At 46.8% G+C, this 27,424-nt stretch overlaps 1 protein-coding gene across 4 annotated transcripts; it reads right to left on the reverse strand.

Moving 5' to 3' along the window:
• Nucleotides 1–2,827: 2,827 nt before the first annotated feature.
• aftpha (aftiphilin a) lies at nt 2,828–27,424 on the reverse strand. 4 transcript variants are annotated; one of them, XM_083970102.1, is made up of 11 exons: nt 27,282–27,424; nt 22,362–22,953; nt 16,566–17,647; nt 14,712–14,872; nt 14,440–14,578; nt 12,352–12,408; nt 10,235–10,357; nt 8,341–8,401; nt 7,329–7,412; nt 5,749–5,872; nt 2,828–4,730 (listed from the first exon to the last, which is right to left on the reverse strand). In XM_083970102.1, the coding sequence occupies exons 2-11, from the start codon at nt 22,903–22,905 to the stop codon at nt 4,580–4,582; spliced, it is 2,526 nt and encodes an 841-aa protein (XP_083826228.1). In that variant the 5' UTR covers nt 22,906–22,953; nt 27,282–27,424; the 3' UTR covers nt 2,828–4,579. The 4 variants fall into 4 exon arrangements, with proteins under 4 accessions (XP_083826228.1, XP_083826227.1, XP_083826230.1 ...); XM_083970101.1 differs by having other exon boundaries at nt 8,341–8,404; XM_083970104.1 differs by lacking the exon at nt 7,329–7,412.

Raw genomic sequence — 27,424 nt, forward strand, 5'->3', positions numbered from 1 at the left:
CCCCCCCTAAACCCCCCCCCCCTTTATAGAGAGCCGAAGCGGAAGCAGGAAGTAACAGTCACCATGGGACCTCAACTCTGAAAAAGTCTCGGTAACACTTCAGGTATTCATCAGATTGACATAACAGCTGTCATAAACATCAATGAATACGTCTGACAGCTGTCGTTGAGTGTCATTCAGTAAGTTATGTCACTTTTGATGCAAAGTTGACATTGTTTGAGATGTTTTTGTTCTGACAACTTCACATAAAGACAATTTAAACTGTCATAGCAGACCTAATTGCCAAACTTTAAAAAATGATGTCAAGTTCTCATAACAAGGAACATCTCAAATAATGTCAACTTTGCATCAAAAGTGACATAACTTACCGAATGACACTTAATGACAGCTGTCAGAAGTATTCATTGATGTTTATGACAGCTGTTATGTCAATCTTATGAATACCTATTCAAGTAAAGTGTTACAAAGTCTCCATGTCTAAGTGAACGGGAGTGAATGTTTTATTCCGTGATCCGGTTGAATTGTGCCATGAGAAAAAGAAAATGTCCTCTACCTGTTTAAAACATAGCGTTTCATGCCGAGAAATCAGCAGTTTGTTGTAAAACTATTGTAGAATAAAATTCCGAAGAATCTGTAACCAGAAAGACTAGAGCGTCTTTACACTAAATACATTCTTCTGTTGCCGTTTTACGATAAACTGCTGATTTATCGGCATGAAACGTGATGTTTTAAACAGGTAGAGGTCATATTTTTTTTCTCATGGCGCAATTCAACCGGATCACGAAATAAAACTTTGACTCCCGTTCACTTACATGGAAACTTTTCCCGAATTGAGTTCCCATAATGGCGACCGTTACTTCCTGCTTCCGCTTAGGCTCTCTATAAATCAGCAATAGCCCTCCCTTCCTCCCCCTCCCTCCTCTTCCTCCCCCTCCCTCCTCTTCTTCACTCAGACACACTCACACTGGATTGACGCCGCTGCTGCTGATTGGCCGCTGCCACCGTGTGTAAAACAGGAAGTGGCGGAAGTGGCGGCTTCGTCCTCCTCGGTCCTCCAGATGATGAAGCACATGCTTTAGAAGCAGCGTGTTTGTTGCCGTCGTCGCCGCCGTTGCCCCTAGCAACCATGTGCCAGTGCCTTTGTGGCAGGAGATCTCGGCGTTCTCTCCTCACGCTGCGTTAACGTTCCCGTGTGTCGGCGGCAGCGGTGACGGCGGTGACAGTGTCGTACGATGAAGCATGTGCTGCATCGGAGCCGTGTGAGTTCCTCTGCTAATAATTCGTCAACAGCACAACTACCCCCCCCCCCCCCCCCCCCCCCCGACCGAAGCCCCGCCCCCTTCAGGAGAAAGCCCCGCCCCCCTCAGCTCCAGAATCATTATGAACTGTATATATTTATACATAACGTGTCAGAAGAAGTGACCTGCAGATTGTGTAGAACGAACGAACGACCCCGGCGATGATGACGATGACGATGATGATGATGATGATGATGACGATGATGATGATGATGATGATGATGATGATGATCACGTGATCTGTGGCTGCGGACCGTAACATTTTTGTGGCACAGTGTCTCTATTAAAACAATGAAGGAGATCTTTGATAACTGTTGTTGTTGCCCGGGTCTTTATTTACCTTATCTACCTTTATACTGAAGGAGCTTTAATACAAAAAATCTACCTTTATTTTGAAAAAGCTTTAATACAAACATCTACCTTTATTTTGAAGGAATTTAACACAAACATCTACCTTTATTTTGAAGGAGTTTAACACAAACATCTACCTTTATTTTGAAGGAGCTTAATTCAGAAGAAGCTCCCTCACACTGTCTCACTCTCAGTGCTTTTTGAAGAGCTTTAATAAAAACGTCTACTTTTATTTTGAAGGAGCTTTAATACAAACATCTACCTTTATTTTGAAGAGCTTTAATAAAAACGTCTACTTTTATTTTGAAGGAGCTTTAATACAAACATCTACCTTTATTTTGAAGGAGCTTTAATACAAACATCTACCTTTATTCTGAAGGAGCTTTAATACAAACATCTACCTTTATTCTGAAGGAGCTATAATTCAAACATCTACCTTTATTTTGAAAAAGCTTTAATATAGACACCTACCTTTATTTTGAAGGAGCTTTAGCAGAAACATATACCTTTATTTTGAAGGAGCTTTAACACAAACATCTCCCTTTATTTTGAAAAAGCTTTAACACAAACATCTCCCTTTATTTTGAAGGAGTTTAACACAAACATCTACCTTTATTTTGAAAAAGCTTTAATACAAACATCTACCTTTATTCTGAAGGAGCTTTAACACAAACATCTCCCTTTATTTTGAAGGAGCTTTAACACAAACATCTACCTTTATTTTGAAGGAGCTTTAACACAAACATCTACCTTTATTCTGAAGGAGCTTTAACACAAACATCTCCCTTTATTTTGAAGGAGCTTTAACACAAACATCTACCTTTATTCTGAAGGAGCTTTAACACAAACATCTCCCTTTATTTTGAAGGAGCTTTAACACAAACATCTCCCTTTATTTTGAAGGAGCTTTAACACAAACATCTACCTTTATTTTGAAGGAGCTTTAACACAAACATCTACCTTTATTCTGAAGGAGCTTTAACACAAACATCTCCCTTTATTTTGAAGGAGCTTTAACACAAACATCTACCTTTATTCTGAAGGAGCTTTAACACAAACATCTCCCTTTATTTTGAAGGAGCTTTAACACAAACACCTACCTTTAGAGCAGCTAAGCTCCGCCTCCTCAGGTGCAGGTGTTTTGATGACATCACACAGGAGTTTCTCTTAAATTATTTTAATTTCTTGTGTCACTAAAAGTAAAATTTACACACGTAGTCTGAAAAGAACCCGGACATGCACGAAAACCTTTTGACAGGCTCTTCAAGTGATTCAGTTTTTTTCCATAGGAATTTTCCCGTACATTTTACAGCCCATAGTTTAACTGTACACAGTCTAAAGCCACAGTGAACTATGATTACATCCATTTCATCTTTACAATGTGCAAAATCCTCCTGGGACGAAAGGGGGAGGGGCCATGGGGTAAGGGGGGGGGGCGGGGCTTACGGCTACCAGTAGCAACGAGCAGAACTAAAAATAAAATATAAAAAAACAAAAAACCCAAACAAACATGAGAGAAAACACACCGACGCTCCGTTGGTCCCTTGGTTCCCTTCAGGTGTGAGTCACACGTCGCCATGACAACGATGATGGCGACATCTCAGTGGTTTTGAACCTAAATGTCCGTTTTACCCCCGAACGCAACACAACGCGACAGACAGAGGAAGAGAGAAGCCCCTTCACAATAAGAGTCCCCCCTCTGGAAAGGTAGTGTGAACTTATTACGACAACTGTGTTAATAATAACCGTCCATTCATGACTCATAACACAGCAACAAGTTCATTAATAACCAAGATATAAACGTTTAATCAGGATCTTATAACAATCGAGTATTAAATTAATCGTCTAATCAGTTTGTGTAATTTGTTTTTTAAAGAAAAAAAAGTGCAAATTCTCTGATTTCAGCTTCTAAAATGTGAATATTTCTGGTTTCTTTGTTCCTTAATGACAATAAACTGAGTCTCTCTTTGGTTTGTGGACAAAACAAGACATTTGAAGTTTGAGAAACACTGATTGATATATATATATATATTTTTTAAACCATTTTTAAAACATTTTATTGACCAAACAACTTAGGGGACTCTTATTGTGAAGTGATAACACATGTTTTTATCGACACAGGGTTAAACTGAAGGGAGAGTGGGGAGGTGGGGGGAGGTTGTTAATGTTAAAAACTTAATTAAATGACATAAACAGGAAGTGGGCGTGGCCACAGGATTAAAACAATCAGGTGAGTGGAGGTAAAAAAAACAGAACGACAACGAGGGGACGAAACATTCAGCTGGATTTTGCAGGCAGTGTGGTTTCAAGTCCATAAATATATAGAGAGAGATTTTATATATATGTATATAAATGTATTAATTTATACTGGTCATATATATATATATAATATATAATATATATATATGCTCCACTTCAGTTTGATTCAAAGAGCTTCGGCCAGTGTTTTTTCCTTCACAGACATGAACACACTCCCACCACAGACAGGAAGTCATCCGGAATCTAAAAAACAAAAACGGGAAAAGAAACGTAGAATCCCTGAATATGTACAACAACGCTTCTTCTTCCTCTTCTCCTCCTTCTCCTCGACTCGACTCGTCCGACCCTTCTCTTCCCATCCTCCAGAGGTTAATGCTGTTCCACGTGCAGGTCGTCCTGCTCAGCCGCCGTTCCCCTGATAATAAATGCTTCGCTTTTATTTTGAAAAACAGAAAGTTAATTAAAAAAAACGACAGGAAACAGGAAGAGGAGGAGCTAAGCTGCAGCGAGAAAAACAAAAACAGAACAAAAAACAACAAAAGATGGTGGATAAAAACGGGCCGAGCCAGTAGTGGGCGTGGCCAGTGACGTGACGTGGTGGTGGTGGTGGGCGGGGCCAGAGAAGAGAAAGGGGGCGGGGCCAGAGAAGAGGAAAAGGGGGCGGGGCTTCATCAGTCCGACGAGCTGAGCGCCGCCTGGGAGCTGAGCGGCGTCAGCGTGGCGGGAAACATCAGCACCTTGGCCGTCATGAAGGACAGGTCGGGCAGCGCCGCGATCACCTTGGCCGCCTCCTCGCTCAGGTTCTCGTCCTTCCGCGGCTTCCTGTCGGTCACGGAGAGGAGCAGAGTGATGTCACACACCCGACAACCAATCAGCAACCACACCTCAGCCTCCCTGACCTCCGACTAGGACTCTATAAAATCTGTTTTAATCTTCCTAAATTTAGTTTTTTTTACCTTTTACTCTTATTTTACAACCAAAAAGAGTTTGTTTTAAATGTTAAAGACTAAAATGTTCACAAATTAAATAGAAATGACTTTACATTTACTGAAACAAAAAACACTTTTCCTCCAGACCTTAAAAGGGATAGTTCACCCAAAATTCAAATTTCAGTCATTATCTCCTCCCCCTCATGTCGACTAAGAGCTGGGAGAAGTTTCAGAGTCCTCCGTGGCTTCTCTGAGTTACAGCGGGGCTCCGCGCAGCAGTATTTGTCCATATAACGGTTGAGAACAGTGCTCACTTTTCTTCGTCCAAAAAGACACACCAAAAAACATCCAAATACCTCCATGCTGCTCGTATGTAATGTCCGTCTTGCATTGAAGCCCCGAAATGCGAAATTGTCCCAAAAAAAAGTCTATATTTTAAGCTTGTTTGTAGCGGAAGCTCCCACTGTTGCTCTACCGGAATTTCGCGCGATTTGCGGAGCCGTGAACTGGCACAGGCAAAGCAGTGAACTGAGACACTGGGAGCTTCTGCTACAAACAAGCTTAAAATATAGACTTATTCAATTTTTTTCGGAACAATTTCTCATGTCGGGGCTTCAATACAAGAGGGACATTACATACGAGCAGCATGGAGGTATTTGGGTGTGTTTTGGTGTGTCTTTTTGTTACGAAGACAGTTGGTATCCATTTGCAACCGTTATATGGACATGCACAGCTACGCCGAGACCCCCTGTAACTCAGAGAAGCCACGGAGGACTCTGAAACTTCTCCCAGCCCTTAGTCCACATGAGGGGGAGGAGATAATGAGTGAAATTTGAATTTTGGGTGAACTATCCTTAAGTTAAAAACAGTTTTCTGTGTTAATTGGCCACATCCCAGGAATGCTGTCTGACCTGGTGGAGGTGCTGGTCTTCTCCATGGTCGACATGAGGCGGGCGAAGGCGTCGGCCACCCGGCTGCCGCCGCCGCCCGGGTCCAGTTTGGCCGTCGTCAGCTCGTAGAGTTCAGGGTCGACACCTGGACGGACACACACACACAGACACACACACACACACACACAGTTAGTCCTGACTAATCAAACACCTGGAGGAACGAAGACATCAAATATCTGGGCATTTGGTTGGATGACAAAAACTGTCTTTTAAAACTCATATTTCCGATCTTACCAAAAAACTTAAAGGGATAGTAGCATTTTTTATTTGGACCTAACCAACTCACGTATCCCTCCGCCCAGGGTTAGCGCCCGTCGATCAGCAGTTGGTTAGGTCCAAATAAAAACTGTGTTTTTCCTGCACTTTGAAGGGCTGGAAAAAATTATATTATAGCGAATAATGGAACTGTGTATTTTTTTTTCAGGTAAAACCTCTTTTAGGCCGTGAAAATAGGCCGTTTCTTTGGGTCTGTTCACAACACTGTATGTTGTAAATCTCTGAGCAGGGCTATTATGGGCTAGCGTTGCTAACGGGAGGAGTGCAGAGAGTCTTCTACTGCAATTAAAGTACTTAGGGGCTATTTGTAGATCATACAACCCCACTTTAAAAAAAAATTATACTATCCCTTTAAGGGAAAATGATCATTCTTATATCGTAATAGGCCTTTTCAGAGAGTATAAACAAATACAGGTGTTACCAAGGATACTAATTAAGGCTCCATTCTATTTAGTGTACCAGAGCGTTTTCTAATGAGCCACACCTGTCTTTGTTTATACTCTCTGAAAAGGTCTATAGATCTTGTCTGTCAATGGAATGTAGAGAAGAACTTGTTCAGGCCATTTTCTTATCTGCACTTGATTACGGTGATGTCATTTACATGCATGCTGCTCCTCTCTCTACATTGAAACCCCTGGATGCACTTCATCACTCCTCTCTTCGTTTTATTACTGGAGATGTGTTCCCAACCCATCACTGAGTTCTTTATAACAAGGTTGGCTGGTCTTCCTTAAGTGTAAGGAGGGAACAACATTGCATGGTTTTTATTTACAAAGCTTTACTTGAAATTTTTACCTGTTTATCTTACCAGCTTAATCTCACTTAGAATCTGTAACTTACACACTCGTTCACAGGACACCTTGGTTTTACAAATTCCCAGTATCAGGACAGAATTGGGGAAGACTGCCTTTCAGTTTTATGCCCCACAAAAGTGGAATAACCTACAAAACTGTCTGAAACTGGATCATCTTATTTCCTTAGATAGTTTTACGTAAAAACTTATTATCAAATGTTTTACAACCTGTATGTAATTGTGGATCATGACCTTGTATATTGTATAATTGTGTTTTTTGTAATCAGGGCGTCATTGAAAAAGAGAGCTCGCTCTCAATTGACCTTCCCTGAATAAATAAAGGAGAAATGAAATGAAAAATGAAAAATCAACCACACGATCACAGAAGAGCGGCGGGTGGAGGTTAAGAGGAAGAGGAGTTAGAGAAGGAGGAGTTAGGAGTTAGAGGAGTTATAGGAGCTAGAGGAGCTACCTGGGATGGATGTGGAGCTGCTGGAGCCTGAATCCTCCACAGGACCAAAGAAGTCGAGGTTTAAAAGAGACGAGCCTCCACTCGCTGCAGAGCCAGAGGGCGGCCGAGGTTAACACACACACACACACAGAGAGAGAGAGAGAGAAAAGAGAGAGGGAGGGAGGGATAAAGGAGAGGGAGATTGAAAAGAGAGTGAGAAAAGGGAGAACAGAGAGGGGGAGGGAGAAGGTGAGATGGAGAGAAGAGAGAGATCGAGAGAGAGACATGCAGCAGTGTTACTGATCGGAACGTTAGAGACCAACACACAGATTCACTACAAGGCTTTTATTTTGAAAAGTCTGGGCTTGAGTTTTAATTTGAAAACTCTTAAAGGATAATTACCGGTTTTTTTTACAATCTGGACCTGGACATCATCCAGGTCAGAGGTCAGTAGGTCAACCTACAGACCCTGGTCGGATGTTGATAACAGCTAACCCCGGACTCAGAGGGGAATAGCACTAGCCTATCACAACTAAATATTGGTGAAATGAAGGAGTTTCTCTGCAGATAATGTGTTATTTAGAGGCTGCATTCTGCTGCCCTGTAGACTCCATTATACGGATATACGCGGCTCTCGGCTGGAGCTCATTTCATCACAACCACTTGTAATGACACCAAAGTTATCTGGGGGAGGAAATGATCGTAGTTTATGCTAGAAATAAGGTCCAGATTGTAAAAAACGGTAGTTATCCTTTAAGGGGCGTTCACACCGATCGATCATGGCTGATCACCACCGTTGCGTTGATTTTCAATGTAGAGTTGCCGCTCAATTCGCGTCTATCGCGTTTGGTGTGAACGCCCCTTTAACACATCTGTTATACTACACACACACACACACGCTGCTTTATTCTGATTGGCTTTGAGTCCGTGGGTGTGGCCAAAGAAATCAGGACAGAAACTCTATGAAGGTTAGAAGAGGAGGAGGAGAAGGAGGTGAAGGGGGGGGGGGGGGGGGGGGGGGGGGGTGACCTACCGTCCAGGGGGTTGGTGAGGCCACTGCTGCTCCAGTCAAACTGCACCGGGGGCAGCGCCTCCTGCTGGAGGAGGAGAGAGGAGGAGGAGCAGCGTTCACACACGTTTCAATGTCAGCAAGAAATATACGAAGAAAACTATGTAAAACCAATTAACTCATTGAGTGCCAGCCCTTTTATAAAATGGTCAGTGCCATGTGCCAGCGTTTCGGGGCATTTTGAGTAATATTTTAAGACCAAGAGAATATTTTGTATTATGACTCTGAAAACACAAAATAGCTCAAAGGAAAGAGGAGACTCTCTATTTAACTAGGGAAAAACCATTTGTTTGTACCTTGTTCCATTCTTAATTTATCTTAAGTTGAATAGAGCCTGGTTGCACCAAAAAGACCACTTTTTTTCTAGAAAGCTGAGAAAAATGCATTTTTGTGAAAGAGAGTCTCTCAAGACAAACAGTGATTTATCCGTTTTAATTTTGGCTTCAGAAACATGTAAGACATCTGAAAATTTCATTTCACATGTTTTTTCATTGTACAAAAAAAAAAAAAAAACTAAAATACAACAAGTAGGAGTCCTACTATGCAGAGTGATGCCTGCTCTCCTACTCCTCCTGCAGTTGCTGCCCCCTCACCCTCTCCTAACCCCCTCCTCCCCCCTCCCCTCACCCCCTCTCTGCCCCTCCCCTCTCCTACTTCTCCTCCTGCTGCTTCCCCTCGTCTCTGAAGGAGGGAGGGAGACGTCATGGCGTCTTCAGCCTCTCTGCTGGACGCGGCCGCGGCAGCGACGCACCGCGCTGATCTCTCGGTTCGTCGTCACGACGTCGGTTTACAGCAACTGGTGAAACTGACTCCGCGATCCGCTTTCGCTTCGGCATTTCGGTGCTGATCATCTAGATCAGTTTACCTTTCCTGCCTCCTCCGATCACTTCATGCTGGAGCTATGCTAATAGCATCCGTGGCTAAGCTTTCCTCCAGCTCCACGTTACACTTGTTCCAGGCTCTGCCCGTCGTTTTCCTCTAGAAATAGAAACTTTTCCCAACTTTTTTATCTCTGTACCGATCGCACTCGTCTTCTCCTTCCTCTTCACTTCTTGCTCTGATCTACAGTCTTCTTCGTTCTACACATCCCAGAAGCCCCAAAATTACTCACAGTGTGCGCAACAGCGTCCCCATTTACCAGCCGCAGAAAACTGCATTTGACGTATATATACGTCAATGGCACTCAAGCGTTGGATTTTGATTGACGTATATATACGTCAATGGCACTCAATGAGTTAATCAACTTTAAGGGATAGTTCAACATTTTGTCAAATTGTCCAATTGCCATAATCCCTATAGTCATAGCAGTAGGTTCGTTACCTTTAATTGTCGGTGCAAGCTATTTTTAGAACGGCGGAGCAGAGCCGTGAGCTGCTCAGAGCTACGCTACGGAGGCTCATGGGATTTCTTGGTTTCCCTCATCAAACTCATCAAATACACAATCCAACAACTCCACAACGCTCTGGTGGACAAGTTGTGACCTGCACATTCACCACGCTATGAGATAATAACACAACGTTACCAGACAGAGTTGTTTTAGAGGGAAATACATGCAAAACCACTGATGGTCGTTGCCTTCAGGGACAGTTTTTCATCAACAGTCTCTGTATTTCCCTCTAAAACAACTCTGTGTGGTAACGTTGTGTTATTATCTCATTCTGGTGAATGTGCAGGTCACAACTTGTCCACCAGAGCGTTGTGGAGTTGTTGGATTGTGTATTTGATGAGTTTGATGAGGGAAACCAAGAAATCCCATGAGCCTCCGTAGCGTAGCTCTGAGCAGCTCACGGCTCTGCTCCGCCGTTCTAAAAATAGCTTGCACCGACACATACACACACACTCAGAGCTGTGTACTGACCTGGACGGGGTCGGGGGGGCAGGAGGTTTTCTCGGGGGCCGGTGGGGGGGCCTGGGCGATGGAGGCGATCATCTCCGCTGCAGAGACCGGCTTCACTGGCTCTTTGGTCGGTTCCAGCATCCCCTACACACACACACACACACACACAGGTGAGATGAAGACACTCAGGTGTTTACACACTGAATCCTTTCAAAATAAAACTACACATGTAATTTAAAGTTTTTTAAAGTTTTTTTTATTAAAGCAGAAGTAAGCGATCCGGTCGTTTTGGCTAATGCTGCGTTCCAGGCAGGCTTTTGAAACCGTAAATTACAGCTTCAAGTCACAACTTACGACTTTGTAGCGTTCCAGGCAACCCACTCGTGTTTTTCCGACCTGTTTTACCTGTGAAAGTCACTATAACGGCCACTCGTAACTTCTGACCTGTGAACTCGTACCAGATTGAACTGGTATGACTTCACAGGTCGGAAAAACACGAGTTACGAGTTGCCTTGAACGCACCATAACTTCTTGTCAGCCGATGGAGTTAGCAGCCCCCGCCCTCGTCATGGATCTATTGGTCCTCGTCCCTACGTCACCACATTCAGGCGCATCCCTTGGCTGCACACACAGAGAGGACTGCCCCTTTATGCCGTTCTCTCTCCTCATTGGATAAAAATTGTAGGATACGATAAAAGTTTTCTCCTCGGGGACTGACAGACCCGTGTTTCGGTCCAAACACTCTATAGAAGTGATTGCTGTCGGAAGATACAACTATTTAAGACTTATATTAACTCATTGAGTGCCAACCACGTAATTTCTCGTTTTTCGTTCCCATGCGTTGAGTGCCGAAAACGTAATTTTACGTTTTTTGCTTTTTTTTTAAATTATGAAAATAGACACTTTAATACACATTATATGTAAATTTGGGGACTCTACGACGAGGAGAACTGAAATAGATGACGATCAAAGTCACATGACAGCTCATGATCTGGAAGTTTTTATCATAACTCGGCCTCTGCAAACGAGTTCTGCATGCAGATGCAGCGCAGCTGCTCCGCAGCTGCTCTGCTCTCACCCGCGCTGCTGCTCCAGCTGCTCGAGCTGCTCGGAGCTGAACCAGGAAGCTCTCAGCCGACTGTCCCGCCCGGTCTTCAGCTGGAGCAACACCGTGTCCTCCCCAAAGTCCTCCCGCGGTAAAATCTGATGGTCTCTGGGCCAAAGCAGACCGGCATCACTGACCCGTACCACAGAAGGACCGCGACCACCGGCGGGACCGGTCTTCCCGAGCCGCGGTGGCCGACTGACCCTCACGCTCCGCGGGGAGAAGCTGTGACACGGCACGGTGCGTCTGTGTTATTGTTGTTTAGTGGCGCCCCCCCCGCCCCCGATGGTGGTTTTGTGAATAGAACAACAATTGTTGTATATATTTATCTTATACGAGCCCTTTGATCCAGAAATGCGAGTGTGAGAAGAGCGACAGACACAAACAGCGCACCTTTCATAAAAGACGCTCTATCTCCTTTTCTAGAAAAAAAGGAGGGATTTTGGTGAAACCCAGCCATGTTTAGCTTGACTTTTCTCAGGAACGGAGGCACGTAGAAACAAACGGTTTGTGGCCACTTGAAGCATTAAGTTAAACCTTTCAATTGAGCTACAGTATGTGTTGGTGGCAATAATATAGAATACACTGTGGCTCTACAAAAATCGTCAAAAATGGTCTAAATTGCCGGTACACTTGACTAAAACTTTGGAAAGGAGCGCGGCACTCAATGAGTTAATACAAGAATATCGCTTACTTCTGCTTTAACTTGTCTTTCTTTTTTCCTTGTTTTTCTTTCTTTTCTGTTTTTTATGTTGTGAATTTCCGTGTTGTCTTCCTACTCTGAAGACCACCACTGTTGTTGTTTTTTCATAGGGGAGGTATTTTTATGAGCCTTCTTTGGCTTCTACCTCTCCTGCACAAAGTTTAATTTTACTATTTTCATTGTTTATACAGGTTTTATAATGTGCAAATAAAAAATCTAAACTAAACTAAAACTGTGTGTGTGTGTGTGTGTGTGTGTGTGTGTCTGTGTGTGTGTGTGTGTGTGTGTGTGTTGGGGTGGGGTGTTTGGGTGGTTGCCGTGGAGACTGACCAGGCTGGCGGCGTACATAGGCACGATGACCGGCTGCTTCTTCTGACCCGTGAACAGCTGCAGAGAGAGAGAGAGGAAACATCTGTCAGGAAAACATCACAGGTTCAAACAACCAGAGGAGGTTCACACACTGCTCCTCCGGTCTGCTCCTCCTCTACTCCTCCTCTACTACTCTCCTCCTCCTCCTCCTCCTCTTCTACTACTCTCCTCATCCTTCTCTACTCCTCCTCTTCTACTATTCTACTCCTCCTCCTTTCCTATTTCTTCTCTCCTCCTCCACTTCTACTACTCTCATCCTTCTCTACTCCTCTTCTACTTCTACTACTCTACTCCCCCTCTACTTCTTCTCCTCTACTTCTAGGCAAGGCAAGGCAAGGCATCTTTATTTATATAGCGCATTTCATACCAAGGCAACTCAATGTGCTTTACATAAAGACAAAACATTTTTTTAAAAAAAGAAGCATAAGACAGAATAAAAACAAACAAAACAATAAAAACAGAGTTAAATGCAAGAGCAAATAAGACAGAATAAAAACAAACACTAAAAACAGGGTTAAAAGCAAGAGCAAATACCAGTAATAGTAAAGAAAATAGATAAAGTTTTAAGTTCTCAGCTATAAGCACGTGAAAAGAGAAATGTTTTTAACCTGGATTTAAAAGTGCTTACAGTTGGGGCTGATCTCAGTTCTGCTGGTAGTTTGTTCCACTTGTGTGCAGCATAACAGCTAAATGCTGCTTCACCATGTCTGGTCTGAACTCTGAGCTCCACTATCTGACCTGAGTCAGTAGATCTCAGAGCTCTACTGGGTTTATACCCTACTAACATGTCATTCATGTATTCTGGACCTAAACCATTCAGTGATTTGTAAACCAGGAGCAGAACTTTAAAATCTATTCTGTAGCTGACTGGGAGCCAATGTAAGGTCTTAAGAACCGGGGTGATGTGATCTGATCTCTTTGTTCTGGTTAAAACTCGAGCTGCAGCGTTCTGAATGAGCTGCAGCTGTTTGATGCTTTTTTGGGGGAGACCAGTCAGAAGACCGTTACAGTAGTCTAGTCTACTGGAGATAAAAGCATGAATCAGCTTCTCCTGATCAGTTTGGGACATAAAACCCTTAATTCTGGATATGTTCTTCAGTTGATAAAAGGCTGATTTGGTGACTGATTTGATATGGCTGTTGAAGGTCAGATCTGAGTCTATCAGCACGCCAAGGTTTCGGACTTGGTCTTTAGTTTCTAAAGACAGTGACTCAAGGTGTTTACTGACAGCAACCCTCTTCTCTTTATTTCCAAAAACAATGACCTCAGTTTTTTCTTGATTTAACTGAAGGAAATTTTGGCTCATCCAATTTTTGACTTGCTCTAAACAGTGACATAATGACTCTATTGGACTGCAGTCATCTGGAGACAGTGCAAGATATATCTGTGTGTCATCTGCATAACTATGATAGTTGACATTAGAGTTCTGTAGAATTTGACCCAAAGGCAGCATATACAGGTTGAACAGAAGGGGTCCAAGGACTGACCCCTGAGGAACTCCACATGTCTTCTACTACTCTACTCCTCCACATGTCTTCTACTACTCTACTCCTCCTCCTCTCTTCCTCTACTCTACTACTCTCCTCCTCCTCTCTTCTACCACTCTCCTGCTCTTCCTTCTCTTCTCCCCCACTACTCTACTCCTCTCCTATTTCTTCTCTACTCCTCCTCCTCTCCTCCTTCTCTACTAATCCACTTCTACTCCTCCTCCTCCTCTCTTCCTGTCCCTCCCCCTCTCTCCCCCTACTCTCCTTCTCTCCTCCACCCTTTTCCTCCTCTTTCCTCCCCCCTTCTCTCTCCTCTCCTTCTTTCCCCTCACTCTCCTCCATCCCTCCTCCTCTCCCCTCCTCTTCTCTCTCCTCTTCCCCTCCTCTCGTCTCTTCTCCCTTTCTCTCCCCCTCTCTCCTCTTCTCCTCCTCTCGTCTCTTCTCCCTTTCTCCCCCTACTCTCCTTCTCTCCCCCTTCTCTTTCCGCCCCTCCGTCTCCTCTCTTCTCTTCTCCCCCTCTCTCCCTCTCCCCCCTCCCCTCCTCCTCCCCAGGTGAACTCACGATGTTCCTGGTGTCGATGCCGAGGCAGCAGAGCAGAGCCTTGTTGCAGTGGGAGCCGCCCCACTGGTAGCGGAGGCCCAGCGCCTCGTGGATGTCCTGAAGCTGCGTCCACACGCTGCCGCCGCCGCACACCACCGCCCTGAACGACCAATCAGACGACAGCAGTCAGGTATTATAGTGAACAGGTACAACAGGTGGTTATAGATGAACTACAGGTGAGTTACAGGTGAGTTATAGATGAGTTAGATGCTGAAAGAAGTTATGACGCTCACCTGGTGCTCGGTGGCCCCTCCCCCTCCTGTCCTCTGTGGGGCTCCAGCAGGATCTGCAGCGACACCACCTGCTCCTCCACCGGGGCGGTGGCGGCGGCGGCCGGGGGGAAGCTGCTGTGGAACAACTTCTCCAGTCGACTGGACAGAGACACCTGTGATACCTGTGGAGAGGAGGACGAGGACAGCGGTCCGTCAGTGAAGCTCCGCCCACTTGAGAAGATGTTGCACTATTTCCACCAGCTGCAGCATACATATTTGTTATTTATTGTTAAAGCAGAGCTGCTGGAAAATGTTAATGATTTTTAATTTATTTATTGGTGACTTTATGTTAATGTTGATGACTGGCAGTGAGTTCTTATCAATAAAACTGCACTTTCCACATTCTTTTGTATATGATGTTTTTATCAGTCAGTTTTAGTAGTCATATCATATCGTATCGATGTTGAGATATCTGGCATGAATATCAAGATATGAAATTTTGTCCATATCGTTCAGTCCTAGTGAGGATCCTTTAGACGATATTTAGATCCATTCAGAGCAGCGTATACGTATACTGACATCAAAATTCGATCGCGCTGGTCGTTGGGGAGCTGAACCGTGTCATAGCTAATTACCTTTAGGCTCAACTTCTCATCTGTTGACGATTTGGAAGCTTTTGGTATGAAGGCACAGTAAGAGGCAACAACTTTATTAGAAAATAAAGAACTCTCTCTGCACTCCACGGCCTGGTTACTGAGACACACCAGAGCCCCGACCGCACTCTCCACGGCGATCCACCCTGTTTTTATATATGGATAAACGCGGCTCTGAATGGATCTAACCTAATGACATTACAGGCGAGGAAACCACTGTGTTTTATGACAGAAATAAGGTCCAGGTTGTAAAAAAAACAGCACTTCTCCTTTAACCTACAGGGAACCAATAGGATGGTTTCATCCTGAGCTGATGGATGATGTCACAGCTCTGAGGTCACAGCTGGTTCCACTGGTTCAGTCACATTCCTGAGGGCGAGGCCACACCTGTGTGTGTGAGTGTGTGTGTGTGTGTGTGTGTGTGTGTGTGTGTGTGTGTGTGTGTGTGTGTGTGTGTGTGTCTGTGTGTGTGTTCAGAGGAAGTTGGTTTGAGCCGTGTAGAAACAGGAAGTAGAAGTGATTTCAGTCGGCGCTCACTTCCTCCTTCTGGCGTTACCACGGCAGCACACAGACTGTCACAGGTGTGTCACTCACTCACCTGTCTGTGACATCACGGTCAATAAATGATCAATAAATGATCAATACAGCTTAGGGACGTCACAATTACACATTTTCTTAGTACGATTATTGTTGGAGAAATAATCACGGTGTTACGATTATCACGATTATTACGCAATTTCTATGAACGTGTAAAAAATAGTCCAAAATATAATTACATTACTCATTGTTTACACAAAATAGTGTATAGTATCTATTAATATATGACCAATTCTTAATCCTCCAGGGGAAATGTTTGAAATATTCAGGTCATAAATTGTCATCTATACCAAATGTTTGCATTTATTTTAATGGTTTTTTGTTTTGTTTTGCTTTTTTTTTTTTTTAAATAAAAATCATTTAAATTCCTACCAATTCAAAGTTACGTTAGTTAAATGGACCAGTATCAAAGCATTTACCTTTATTTTTGCGCACATCTGCCAATACGGTTCCAACATCAAATCCTTGTGAAAGTGACGGTATTTAGGAATCTTTACGATCAATTAATTGTGGCGTTTAATACCGCGATTAATTGTGAAAACAAGTAATTGTGACATCCCTAATTGTGAACCAACTCTCTGAACCACAGGTGATGATGTCACTTCCTGTCTGACCAGGTTCTTACCGTCTGTCTGTCCGTCTCCTCCTCCTTCGCTGCCGGTTCCTCCTCCTGCTCCTCCTCCTCCTGCTGCTCCTCCTCCTCCTCCCTCCCCCCTCTGCTCTCCCCCGGGCCGGCGGCGCCGCTCGGCTCTGTGCTGAACGCCGCCCAGGACTCCTCCCCCTCCCCCGCCGCCGGCTGCTCTCCGAAGGCGTTCCACCCGGCGTCCTCCTCCTCCGTCCCGTCGGCTCCTCCGCCCGCCGCCGAGCTGAAGTTCCCGAAGCTGTCGCTGACGGGGAAGTCTGCGAACGCCTCATCCCCCCCGCCGCCACCGCCGCCGTGGCGTTTGGGGGAGTTGAAGTCTCCGAAGTCGTCCTCGTCCTCGTCCTCGTCCTCGACGCGAGCGGCCGAGTCCGGCGCCCCGTTCTGCTGCGGCGGCTCAAAGTCGGCGAAGCTCTGAGCGCCAAACGAGCCGACGTCTCCAAAGTCCCCGAAGTCCTCGTCGTCCTCGTCAGCGAGCTGGCTGTGGTCGGCGGGCGTCGCCGTGTCGCCCTGCAGCGGGGGAGACGGCGCCGAGCCCGTGGTGCTCACGTCGCCGTACTCCTCCAGAGCGTCGGTGGACAGCGGCCGGCCCAGAGACGTCTCAGTCTCTGTCTCCGTCTCGTCCGACTGCCCGGCCTCGCTGTCCGCCGCCGCGCCGCCGTCGGGCGACAGGTCGTGCTCGTCGTAGCCCGGCGCGCCGTCTTTGGATTCGTCTCCGGCGGCTCCGTCGCCTCTGTCCGCCAGCGGCGGTGGCGGAGGGACGGGCTCGTTAGTGCAAACCGTCTCTGCGTCCTGAGCAGAGGCCGCGGCCTCGTCCCTTTGTTGAGCGTCCCGGTCCTCAGCCGCCGCCGCCGCCACCGCCACCGCCACGGAGACGGAGACGGATCCAGTTCTGTTTGTGTCTCTGACCTCGTCGTCCGAGGTCGTTCCCTCCGCCGCCGCGCAGCGCTGCTCCAGGTCGGCGGCGTCCTGGGGACAGTCCTGGTCCTGGTCCTGGTCCTGGTCCGGGTCCTGGTCCGGGTCCTGGTCGCGGTCCCGGTCCGCCGGCGAGCTGACCGGACCGTCGGCTAGGGGTGGGAGATAAAATCAATTCACATGAATATCACAATATTTTTGATGATTTTTAAATCGATTTTGTTTTCAAAAATCGATTTTTTTTTTCCTTGGTTTTTTTTTAAATATTGTGCAATGTGCATTTGTTAGCCTTTTTTACATACAGAGAGTACAGGTTTTGAAAAGGGTTTAAGTTCACTTCATAATGGAGTATGTTAAGAGCTATGTTGTCCGGGGCTTAATGCCCCTGGTAGGGTCTCCCAAGGCAAACAGGTCCTAGGTGACGGGTCAGACTAAGAGCGGTTCCAAAACCCCTCATGAGTGGATTTATACCGAGGAAGTTCACGTCGCCCGGATCGGCGTCACCGGGGCCCCACCCTGGAGCCAGGCCTGGGGTTGGGGCTCGCAGGCGAGCGCCTGGTGGCCAGGTCTCTGCCCACGGGACCCGGCCGGGCCCAGCCCGAAGGAGCGACGTGGGCCCGCCTTCCAGTAGACCTACCACCCGCAGGAAGGACCATGAGGGGCCGGTGCCGTGTGATTTGGGTGGCAGCCGTGGGCCCCGGCGACCCAATCCCCGGACAACGACTCTGGCTTTAGGGACATGGAATGTCACCTCGCTGGTGGGGAAAGAGCCTGAGCTCGTGCGGGAGGTTGAGAGGTATCGGCTAGAGATAGTCGGGCTCACCTCCACGCACAGCCTGGGCTCTGGAACCCAACTCCTTGAGAGAGGTTGGACACTCTTCCACTCTGGAGTTGCCCATGGTGAGAGGCGGCGAGCTGGTGTGGGCTTGCTCATAGCCCCCCAGCTCAGCCGCCATGTGTTGGAGTTCTCCCCACTGAACGAGAGGGTCGTTTCCCTGCACCTTCGGGTCGGGGATAGGTCTCTCACTGTTGTCTCGGCCTACGGGCCGAACGGCAGTGCAGAGTGCCCGGCCTTAGGGTTGCAAAATTCCGGGAATTTTCAAAGTTGGAAACTTTCCATGGGAATTAACGGGAATATATGGGAATAAACGGGAATAAATAAGAAATTTACTAAATTGATGGTTGGCCCTTAACAGGGAACTTAAATATAGTTGGAGAAAATATATTGTAGCATAATCTTGGCTAAAACAACCAGATTTAATGCAAGTGCACTTGAATATCTATGCTATTCCTCCATCACATGCACACAGCACACTGCTTACTGCAGGGCTATTGAGGCCACGCGGCACAGATGATTTCTTGAACCCTGAAGGCCACACTGTTGAGCCCAAAGCACAAGGGGGGGGCTCCTTTCATTTTAAGGGACAACGAGAAGTTTTTGAAAGTGAAGGGTTTTCACACTACATTTCCCATGAGCCTCCGTGCGCACAGTGAAATAATTGGACCGGCGTAAGATGAAAACAGCGAAAACATTTGCCAAAAATGTTTTCATTGATCAAGAATGAAAGTCGGAGGTTGGAAGACGATCAGATACCGTCGTAGTTCCGACCATAAACCGCGATTCGGCGGCGTTATTCCCATGACCCACAGGGCAGCGTCCGCAAAACCAAAACTAGGAAATGCTGGGTGAGCCGACCACTAAATAATAATAATAATAATAACAGTAATGTAGTTCATCCACATTAATATGAGACTTTTTTATAACCAAATAAAAACTCCTCGTTGTCCCTTTAACATTTTGAATGGGATTTTTTTTTTTTTTTTTTTTTTTGGGGGGGGGGGGGGGGGGGGGGGGGGGGGGGGGTAATTTTACTCAACATTCATGTTTTTGTTGTTCAGTAAAAGAACTGATTGTTCAAACAAGAATTAAAACTTGATAAAGTGCTTTTAATTGTATTATTTTGCATGGATGTCTGCTTATGACAAAACAAAATACTTATTATATATGTTTGGATATGATACAGCTTGTTTAAATTACCCCCAATTTCTAGTTAATTCCCATAAATTCCCGATAATTCCCATAAATTCCCATAATTCCCATGGAAAGTTTCCAATTTGGAATATTTCCAAAATTCCCCAGCTTAACTTCCAATGGAAAGTTTCCGGAAAGTTTCCGGAAATTTACTGGAAATTTTCCGCCCCTTTGCAACCCTACTGGAGCCCCTGGGAGGGGTGCTGGAAAGTGCCCCAACTGGGGTCTCCATCGTTGTGCTGGGGGACTTCAATGCCCACGTGGGCAGCGACAGTGTTACCTGGAGAGGTGTGATTGGGAGGAACGGCCTCCCCGATCTGAACCCGAGCGGTGTTTTGTTATTGGACTTCTGTGCTAGCCACAGTTTGTCCATAACGAACACCATGTTCAGGCATAAGGGTGTCCATCAGTGCACGTGGCACCAGGACACCCTAGGCCGGAGGTCAATGATCGACTTTGTAGTCGTGTCATCTGATCTCCGGCCGTATGTCTTGGACACTCGGGTGAAGAGAGGGGCTGAGCTGTCAACTGATCACCACCTGGTGGTGAGTTGGATCCGCTGGCAGGGAAGAAAGCTGGTCAGACTTGGCAGACCCAAGCGTATCGTGAGGGTCTGCTGGGAACGTCTGGCAGAATCCCCTGTCAGGGAGGTCCTTCAACTCCCACCTCCGGGAGAGCTTTGACCAGATTCCGAGGGAGGCTGGAGACATTGAGTCCGAGTGGACCATGTTCTCCACTTCCATTGTTGACGCGGCCGTCCGGAGCTGTGGCCGTAAGGTAAGGTGCCTGTCGCGGCGGCAATCCCCGAACCCGGTGGTGGACACCAGAAGTAAGGGATGCCGTCAAGCTGAAGAAGGAGTCTTACTGAGCCTGGCTAGCTCGGGGGACTCCCGAGGCAGCTGACGAGTACCGGCAGGCCAAGCGGACGGCAGCCCGGGCGGTCGCGGAAGCAAAAACTCGGGTCTGGGAAAAGTTCGGGGAGGCCATGGAGGAGGACTACCGGTCGGCCTCAAGGAAATTCTGGTAAACCATCCGACGCCTCAGGAGGGGGAAGCAGTGCTCCGCCAACACTGTTTACAGTGGAGGAGGGGAGCTGTTGACCTCGACTGGGGATATCGTCGGGTGGTGGAAGGAATACTTCGAGGATCTCCTCAATCCCACTGACACGCCTTCCGTCGAGGAAGCAGAGGCTGAGGACTCAGAGGTTGATTCATTCATCACCCAAGCTGAAGTCACTGAGGTAGTCCGGAAGCTCCTCAGTGGCAAGGCACCGGGGGTGAATGAAATCCGCCCTGAGTACCTCAAGTCTCTGGATGTTGTGGGGCTGTCGTGGCTGACGCCTCTGCAGCATCGCGTGGCAGTCGGGGACAGTGCCTCTGGACTGGCAGACCGGGGTGATGGTCCCTCTCTTCAAAAAGGGGGACCGGAGGGTGTGTTCCAACTATCGGGGGATCACACTCCTCAGCCTCCCGGGGAATGTCTATTCCAGGGTGCTGGAGAGGAGAATTCGGCCGATAGTCGAACCTTGGATTCAGGAGGAACAATGCGGTTTTCGTCCTGGCCGTGGAACACTGGACCAGCTCTACACCCTCCGCAGGGTGCTCGAGGGTGCATGGGAGTTTGCCCAACCAGTCCACATGTGTTTTGTGGACTTGGAGAAGGCTTTCGACCGTGTCCCACATGGCATCCTGTGGGGGGTGCTGCGAGAGTATGGGGTCGGAGGCCCTCTGCTGAGACTCCGGCAGGGCTGCCCTTTGTCACCGGTTCTGTTCATTATTTTTATGGACAGAATTTCTAGGTGCAGCCAAGGGCCGGAGGGGGTACGGTTCGGGAGCCACTTGATTTCATCTCTGCTTTTTGCAGATGATGTGGTCTTGTTGGCTCCCTCGAGCCAGGACCTTCAGCATGCACTGGGGCGGTTTGCAGTCGAGTGTGAAGCAGCTGGGATGAGAATCAGCACCTCTAAGTCCGAGGCCATGGTTCTCGACCGGAAAAAGGTGGCTTGCACCGGGAGAGTTCCTGCCTCAGGTGGAGTAATTTAAGTATCTTGGGGTCTTGTTCACGAGTGAGGGGAGAATGGAGCGCGAGATCGACAGGCGGATAGGTGCGGCGGCCGCAGTAATGCGGTCATTGTATCGGTCCGTCGTGGTGAAGAAGGAGCTGAGCCGAAAGGCAAAGCTCTCGATTTACCGGTATATCTACGTTCCCACCCTCACCTATTGTCATGAACTCTGGGTCATGACCGAAAGAACGGGATCCCGGATACAAGCGGCCGAAATGAGTTTCCTCCGCAGGGTGGCAGGGCGCTCCCTTAGAGATAGGGTGAGGAGCTCTGTCACCCGGGAGGAGCTCGGAGAAGGGCCGCTGCTCCTCCACATCGAGAGGAGCCAGCTGAGGTGGCTCGGGCATCTGTATCGGATGCCCCCTGGACGCCTCCCTTGGGAGGTGTTCCGGGCATGTCCCACCGGGAGGAGGCCCCGAGGAAGACCCAGGACACGCTGGAGTGACTACGTCACTCGGCTGGCCTGGGAACGCCTTGGGGTCCCCCCGGAAGAGCTGGAGGAAGTGTCCGGGGAGAGGGAAGTCTGGGGATCCCTGCTCCGACTGCTGCCCCCGCGACCCGACTCCGGATAAGCGGATGAAAATTGATGGATGGACGGATGTTAATTTTTAGGCTCCTACAGTATTTGTGTGCAGATAAATGTTAAAAATGCAGACTAAAAATCGAGAGAATCGGCAATATCGAATTTAAATCAAGCAATTTAAATTGAATCGCCATCCAAAAAATCGTAGAAGAATCGAATCGGTAGAAAAGCATATCGTCCCAGCCCTACCGTCGGCGCTGGAAAAGGCAGCAAAGTCGGCGAAGTCGTCCTGGGGGCTGCAAGCGTCCCCCGTGTCCTCGCCGGACGCCGTTCCTTTGACGTGCAAGTGGACAGAATTCTGAGAGGAGGGGCTTCCCTGAACATCGAAGGTCGCAAACCCGTTCGTCAGCACCTCCGCGCCGCCGCCGTTGCAGTCGGCCAGCTCGCTGCCGCCCGGGGAGCCGCTGGACACCGACAGCGCCGCCTTTTTGATCTCAGTCCTGTCAGAGGGGGCGGGGCCTGACGGCGCCATGACGACGCCGTTGGCCTTGGGCAGCTCACGGCCGAATCCCGCCGGCGCTCGGTTGTTGTTGAGGATCTCCGGCGGCGACGTGGCCGTCAGCGCCTGGTTCTGGTTGAACGTGGTCGGGGTGTCGAACTCCGTGAAGCTGACGCTGCCCGCCACGGCCGAGAAGGTGCCGAAGTCTCCGAACTCGTCGTCCTCTTCCTCGGCGCCGGCGTCCTCGAGCGGCGGCGGGGAGGACGAGTACAGACGGATGACATCAGGCTCCATGACTCTGGGCTGGTGAGAGGGTGAGAGGCTCCGAGGATCCTCCTACAGCTGAGACACAGATAGAGGACGGAGACAGAGAGAGACAGAGATGGAGACAGAGATGGAGACAGAGAGGACAGACAGAGGACAGGGTCAGAGCCTCTACAGCTGTCCCATAATTATAGAGGTCAGTGTTACAATAGCAACAATTACTATTGCTCCAATTGATATCCTGTGTATTTTAGTCTTTTTTAAAAGAAAAATTAGGTTCCAACGAATATAAAATGCAGGGTTTTTCCTGGCCAAAATTTCGGCTGAGGCGGCAGTGCGGGGGGGGGGGGGGGGGTGATCTATATATATATATAGCCGTGGTATAATGAGCATATACCACGGCCTGTCGTGATATATTGCTTAAATATTGCGGAGAGTTGTGCGTACGCACAGCTTGATCAGTGTTTCCCACTGACAGAAGAAAAAAAAACAGTGTGTTTACGTGCGGTGCGCCCACACGCGGCAGGTTGAGAGGCTGACTGGCGGAGATGAGAGTTGGTGAAACGCTAGCATGGTTATTAAAAATTTGGGACCGGCAGTAAATTGGGAGTCGGCTTTTACGGGTACCCGAAGTCCTGTCACCAAGCTGCAAAGGACACCACCGCGTCTCCTCCTCTCTCTCTTCACGCTCTGCGCTGGTGAGGTGCGTTCACGCTCAGCACAACGTCTGAACGGAGCGGAGCCCCGATGAGCCCCGCCCCCGCGGGCAAACAAGCAGCGCGTCAACGTCACCTTGCGGCCCGGCCCGGAGTTTAAATCAAACGCACCCCTTCTGCTGCGGTCGAGTTGAGAACGTCTCTGGTTGACAGCGCCACTGAGCTTTCATTGATTTTCAATCAAGATTCAGGCGCGCGGCCGCCTCAAAATTTATAATGCAGAAAAAACCCTGCATATCGCTGGGGGCGGCACAAAATAAGGTGGAGGCGGCCGCCACGCAATTTTGAACGCAGGAAAAACCCTGATAAAATGTAATTCGTTCTGATAAATTCAAACCTTAATGTATTTCCTCTTCCTCCCAAATTTAGATTTGTAACTCGTCCTACAACTAGAAGACTCATCGTGCGTTCCAGGCAACACGTGACTCGTGTTTTTCCGACCCGTTTCCGATTCTTTCAGTGCATTAAAGGATAATTACCGTTTTTTACAACCTGGACCTTATTTCTAGCATAAAATACGACCTTATACGTACGCGGCTCTCGGCTGGAGCTCATTTCATCACGACGACTTGTAATGACACCAAAGTTATCTGGGTGAGGAAATGATCGTATTTTATGCTAGAAATAAGGTCCAGATTGTAAAAAATGCTAATTAACCTTTAATCAATACAAAATAAGTTTAAAAAAAATACAAATAACGCAGGATAAAAAGGTATCACAGCTTCTGTTATCTCATCCACCGTTTCGCTCAAATTAGCAGAAGCAGCACAAACTCCATACGGTTCGTCATGTTTGTTTGTTTCCATCTTGCTCCCAGAATTCCTTGCGCTCAGAGAGTTTGGCGTAACTCGTCTGGAACGCTACAAAGTCGTACGTTACGTATCAAAACGTGCGGTTCCATTTCTGGGGCCGTGTGATATTACTTTTTGACATAATGCGATTTTTGGCGATGAAAGTCAAGATCTACTACTCCGGCATACTTTCACCTAGAGACTCCATTTAAACTGTAAAATGTAGACACAAGTCTTGTCTATTGGTGTGTTGATCTTCGTGTCGATAGGTATTATAGTTTTTGATCAATCCCTGATCAATCACCATGATCATTTCTGGAGAAATGTTGAGATTATAATGGGTGTGTATTGCACGGAATGTTCGTGCTAGAGTGGGTGACATCAGCTAGAGTGGGAGAAGTTGTCTGAAATCGTCTGAAACTTTTCTCTTTCCACGCTGCTCACGGCCACAAAATACACTCTACACACATGATTTTTTTCCACAGTTGTAGACAAACTTGTCCTCTCTCTAACATTGTGTTCAACAAAGCAGAGAGACTCACAGAATTTAAACTGTGAGCCTCTCAGTGCGATTACAGCTCCTCAGTATCAGTGCTTATACTGTAGAAAGATGATGATGTGTCTGTCTGATTAGCTCTATCGTGACCTGAAGATCGTGGGTTTGATTCCCACATGGCCCTCTCAAAATTTCTGCAAGGAATTAGTTCATTTTTAGCCTTTTATCTGTTTGTATTTATTGTTGTGGTATGTTGTGAGAGCAGGTGACCACATTTGCCTCTGGATTAATAAAGTACATTATCTATATCCTCCATTCATAAGATGTTGACACAGTGACACACACACAGTCGTTATCGTTACGACCTCGTCCCGTTTCCTTCCTGAACCTGAACGTGACCTTCACCCGATCGTTACGTTACAGAAACAACCAACCGTTTCCAACTGAAACAAACTGAGGCTGGTCTGTCTCCTACAACCTGTTCAACAGGACCGGGGAGGGGGCGTGGCCTCACCGATACGCTCTGTTAGCGTTCTCCACAGGCGTTTACGCTCCTTCAGAATAAAGGTAGACGTTTGTATTAAAGCTCCTTCAAAATAAAGATTGATGTTCGTATTAAAGCTCCTTCAAAATAAAGGTAAATGTTCATATTAAAGCTCCTTCAAATTAAAGGTAAATGTTCGTATTAAAGCTCCTTCAAAATAAAGGTAAATGTTTGTATTAAAGCTCCTTCAAAATAAAGGTAGGCGTTTGTATTAAAGCTCCTTCAAAATAAAGGTAAATGTTCATATTAATGCTCCTTCAAAATTAAGGTAAATGTTCGTATTAAAGCTCCTTCAAAATAAAGGTAAATGTTTGTATAAAGGCTCCTTCAAATTAAAGGTAGATGTTCGTATTAAAGCTCCTTCTTCAAAATAAAGGTAGATAAATTAATTCTGTCAAATGTTTCTCAAATTTGTCTTTCTGGAGAGTGTGATTCGTGGGCTGGCTGGCCGACCGTCTCCACGCCAACCACAACCATCATTGAGTCTTCATCAACACAAATCTTTATGTTATGTTATGTTTACATATTTGATATGGACATCACAAATACATTAAGACTGTTCCAGTGGACAGACCAGATGCTTTGCTTGAGTGTGTTTAGCCCAAGTGCTAATTTTCAACACCAGTCCATAGGCGGCTAATCTAAAAATACAGAACATATTTAGCTTCTTTAGATCTATCCTGTTTGTTTGTACTGACTGTGTCACTGAAGGAGGACAAACAACTGTCCACCGTAAATATGCAGATAAGAGTAAACAGTGAGAGGACGTCATTTAACAGCACAGGTGAGAGACTGTGACGTCAGAGAGGCGCTGCAGGTGGAGGTTTACACCTGCTTCTGCTTCCTCCACACGGGAGGAGAGAGGGAGGAGGAGGCTCAGACGTGGATTTGCTTTGTTGGCCTTATCTCTGAGAACACCTGAGAGCAGGAGGTTCACACCCAGGCCGAGCCGAGACATACTCACATACACACTGAGAGAGTTTAATCTAACATTACACATCTAATTTACCCTGTTAATCAGACCATCTCCAAATGTAAAGGTGTTAATGTGAACTGTACTGTCTCTTTTTTCATGAATGCTGTTGTGTTGACTTGTTCTGGGTATAAGTAAGACTGTACATATGGAAAATGTTTTATGTTGGGTCTTTAAATTTTGCACAGGAAATACATTCACAAACGTACAGTAAATGGTCCTTTAAAAAGACCAAGACTTCAGGAATTTAGGAAAATAGAAATCCTCCACTACATTCAAACACTGCATGGCATGAAAGACGGAAATGCTGTAACTTACAAACATTAGACATTTACAAATCACTAAAAACCTCTCTGTGATTATTTGTAAAGATAAACCCTATTCTCTATATTCAACAGTGTAAATAAAAGTAAATGTGTGTTTATATTTTGTTTGGCTATTGCTTTTGGTTATGGTTTTGTTCTTTTGGTTTCTTTAGATGGCGTGTATATTATAAAAATTAAAAAATTACTAACTAGCTTAGCCTAGCCTAGCTTGGTTAGCCTGTTGCTAAGAGCGACGTTGGCTCATAACTCGTCAGTTTGGGTGTGTTGAGCTGTTGAAACACACACACACACACACACACATAGACAGACAGACACACACACACACACACTGTCACAGCCCAGGTATGAAGCGGCTTCACACACCTGCAGCTTCACACTCAGGTGGGAGTGAAGTCAACAGCTCGGCTAACTGCGCAGCTAGCAGTTAGCCGGTGCTAACACTGACAACAAGCGGCTTCGGCTTTAGCTTTAGCCTTAGCTTTAGCTCCAGCGTCTCTCCGCCGCCCGCTCGCTCTGACAGCCGGTGGCTCCGTTACCGACAGAAACCCGGGTGAACTGACCGTGAGATGCCGTCCACCGACGCCCATGACTCGGGTAAACAACACGGAGCTGTCCGCAGAGTGTCCGCCGGAGAGCCGGCTGGAAGTAGAGCCGGAGTGAAGGTTGACTCAGCCGGCTGCTGCTGCTGGGGCTGCTGCTGCTG

The sequence above is a fragment of the Trachurus trachurus genome (genome assembly GCF_905171665.1).
Source record: "Trachurus trachurus genome assembly, chromosome: 1".
Classification (NCBI taxonomy): Eukaryota; Metazoa; Chordata; class Actinopteri; order Carangiformes; family Carangidae; genus Trachurus; species Trachurus trachurus.

Coding starts and splice junctions, on each gene's coding strand:
- aftpha (XM_083970101.1), bottom strand. CDS start 22,905: ATGGAGCCTGATGTCATCCGTCTGTACTCGTCCTCCCCGCCGCCGCTC. Junction 8,405..10,234: donor GCCCCCCCGACCCCGTCCAG/GTCAGTACACAG, acceptor CTCCTCCTCCAG/CAGGAGGCGCTGCCCCCGGT. Junction 5,873..7,328: donor CAGCTCCACATCCATCCCAG/GTAGCTCCTCTA, acceptor GTGTCCGTCCAG/GTGTCGACCCTGAACTCTAC.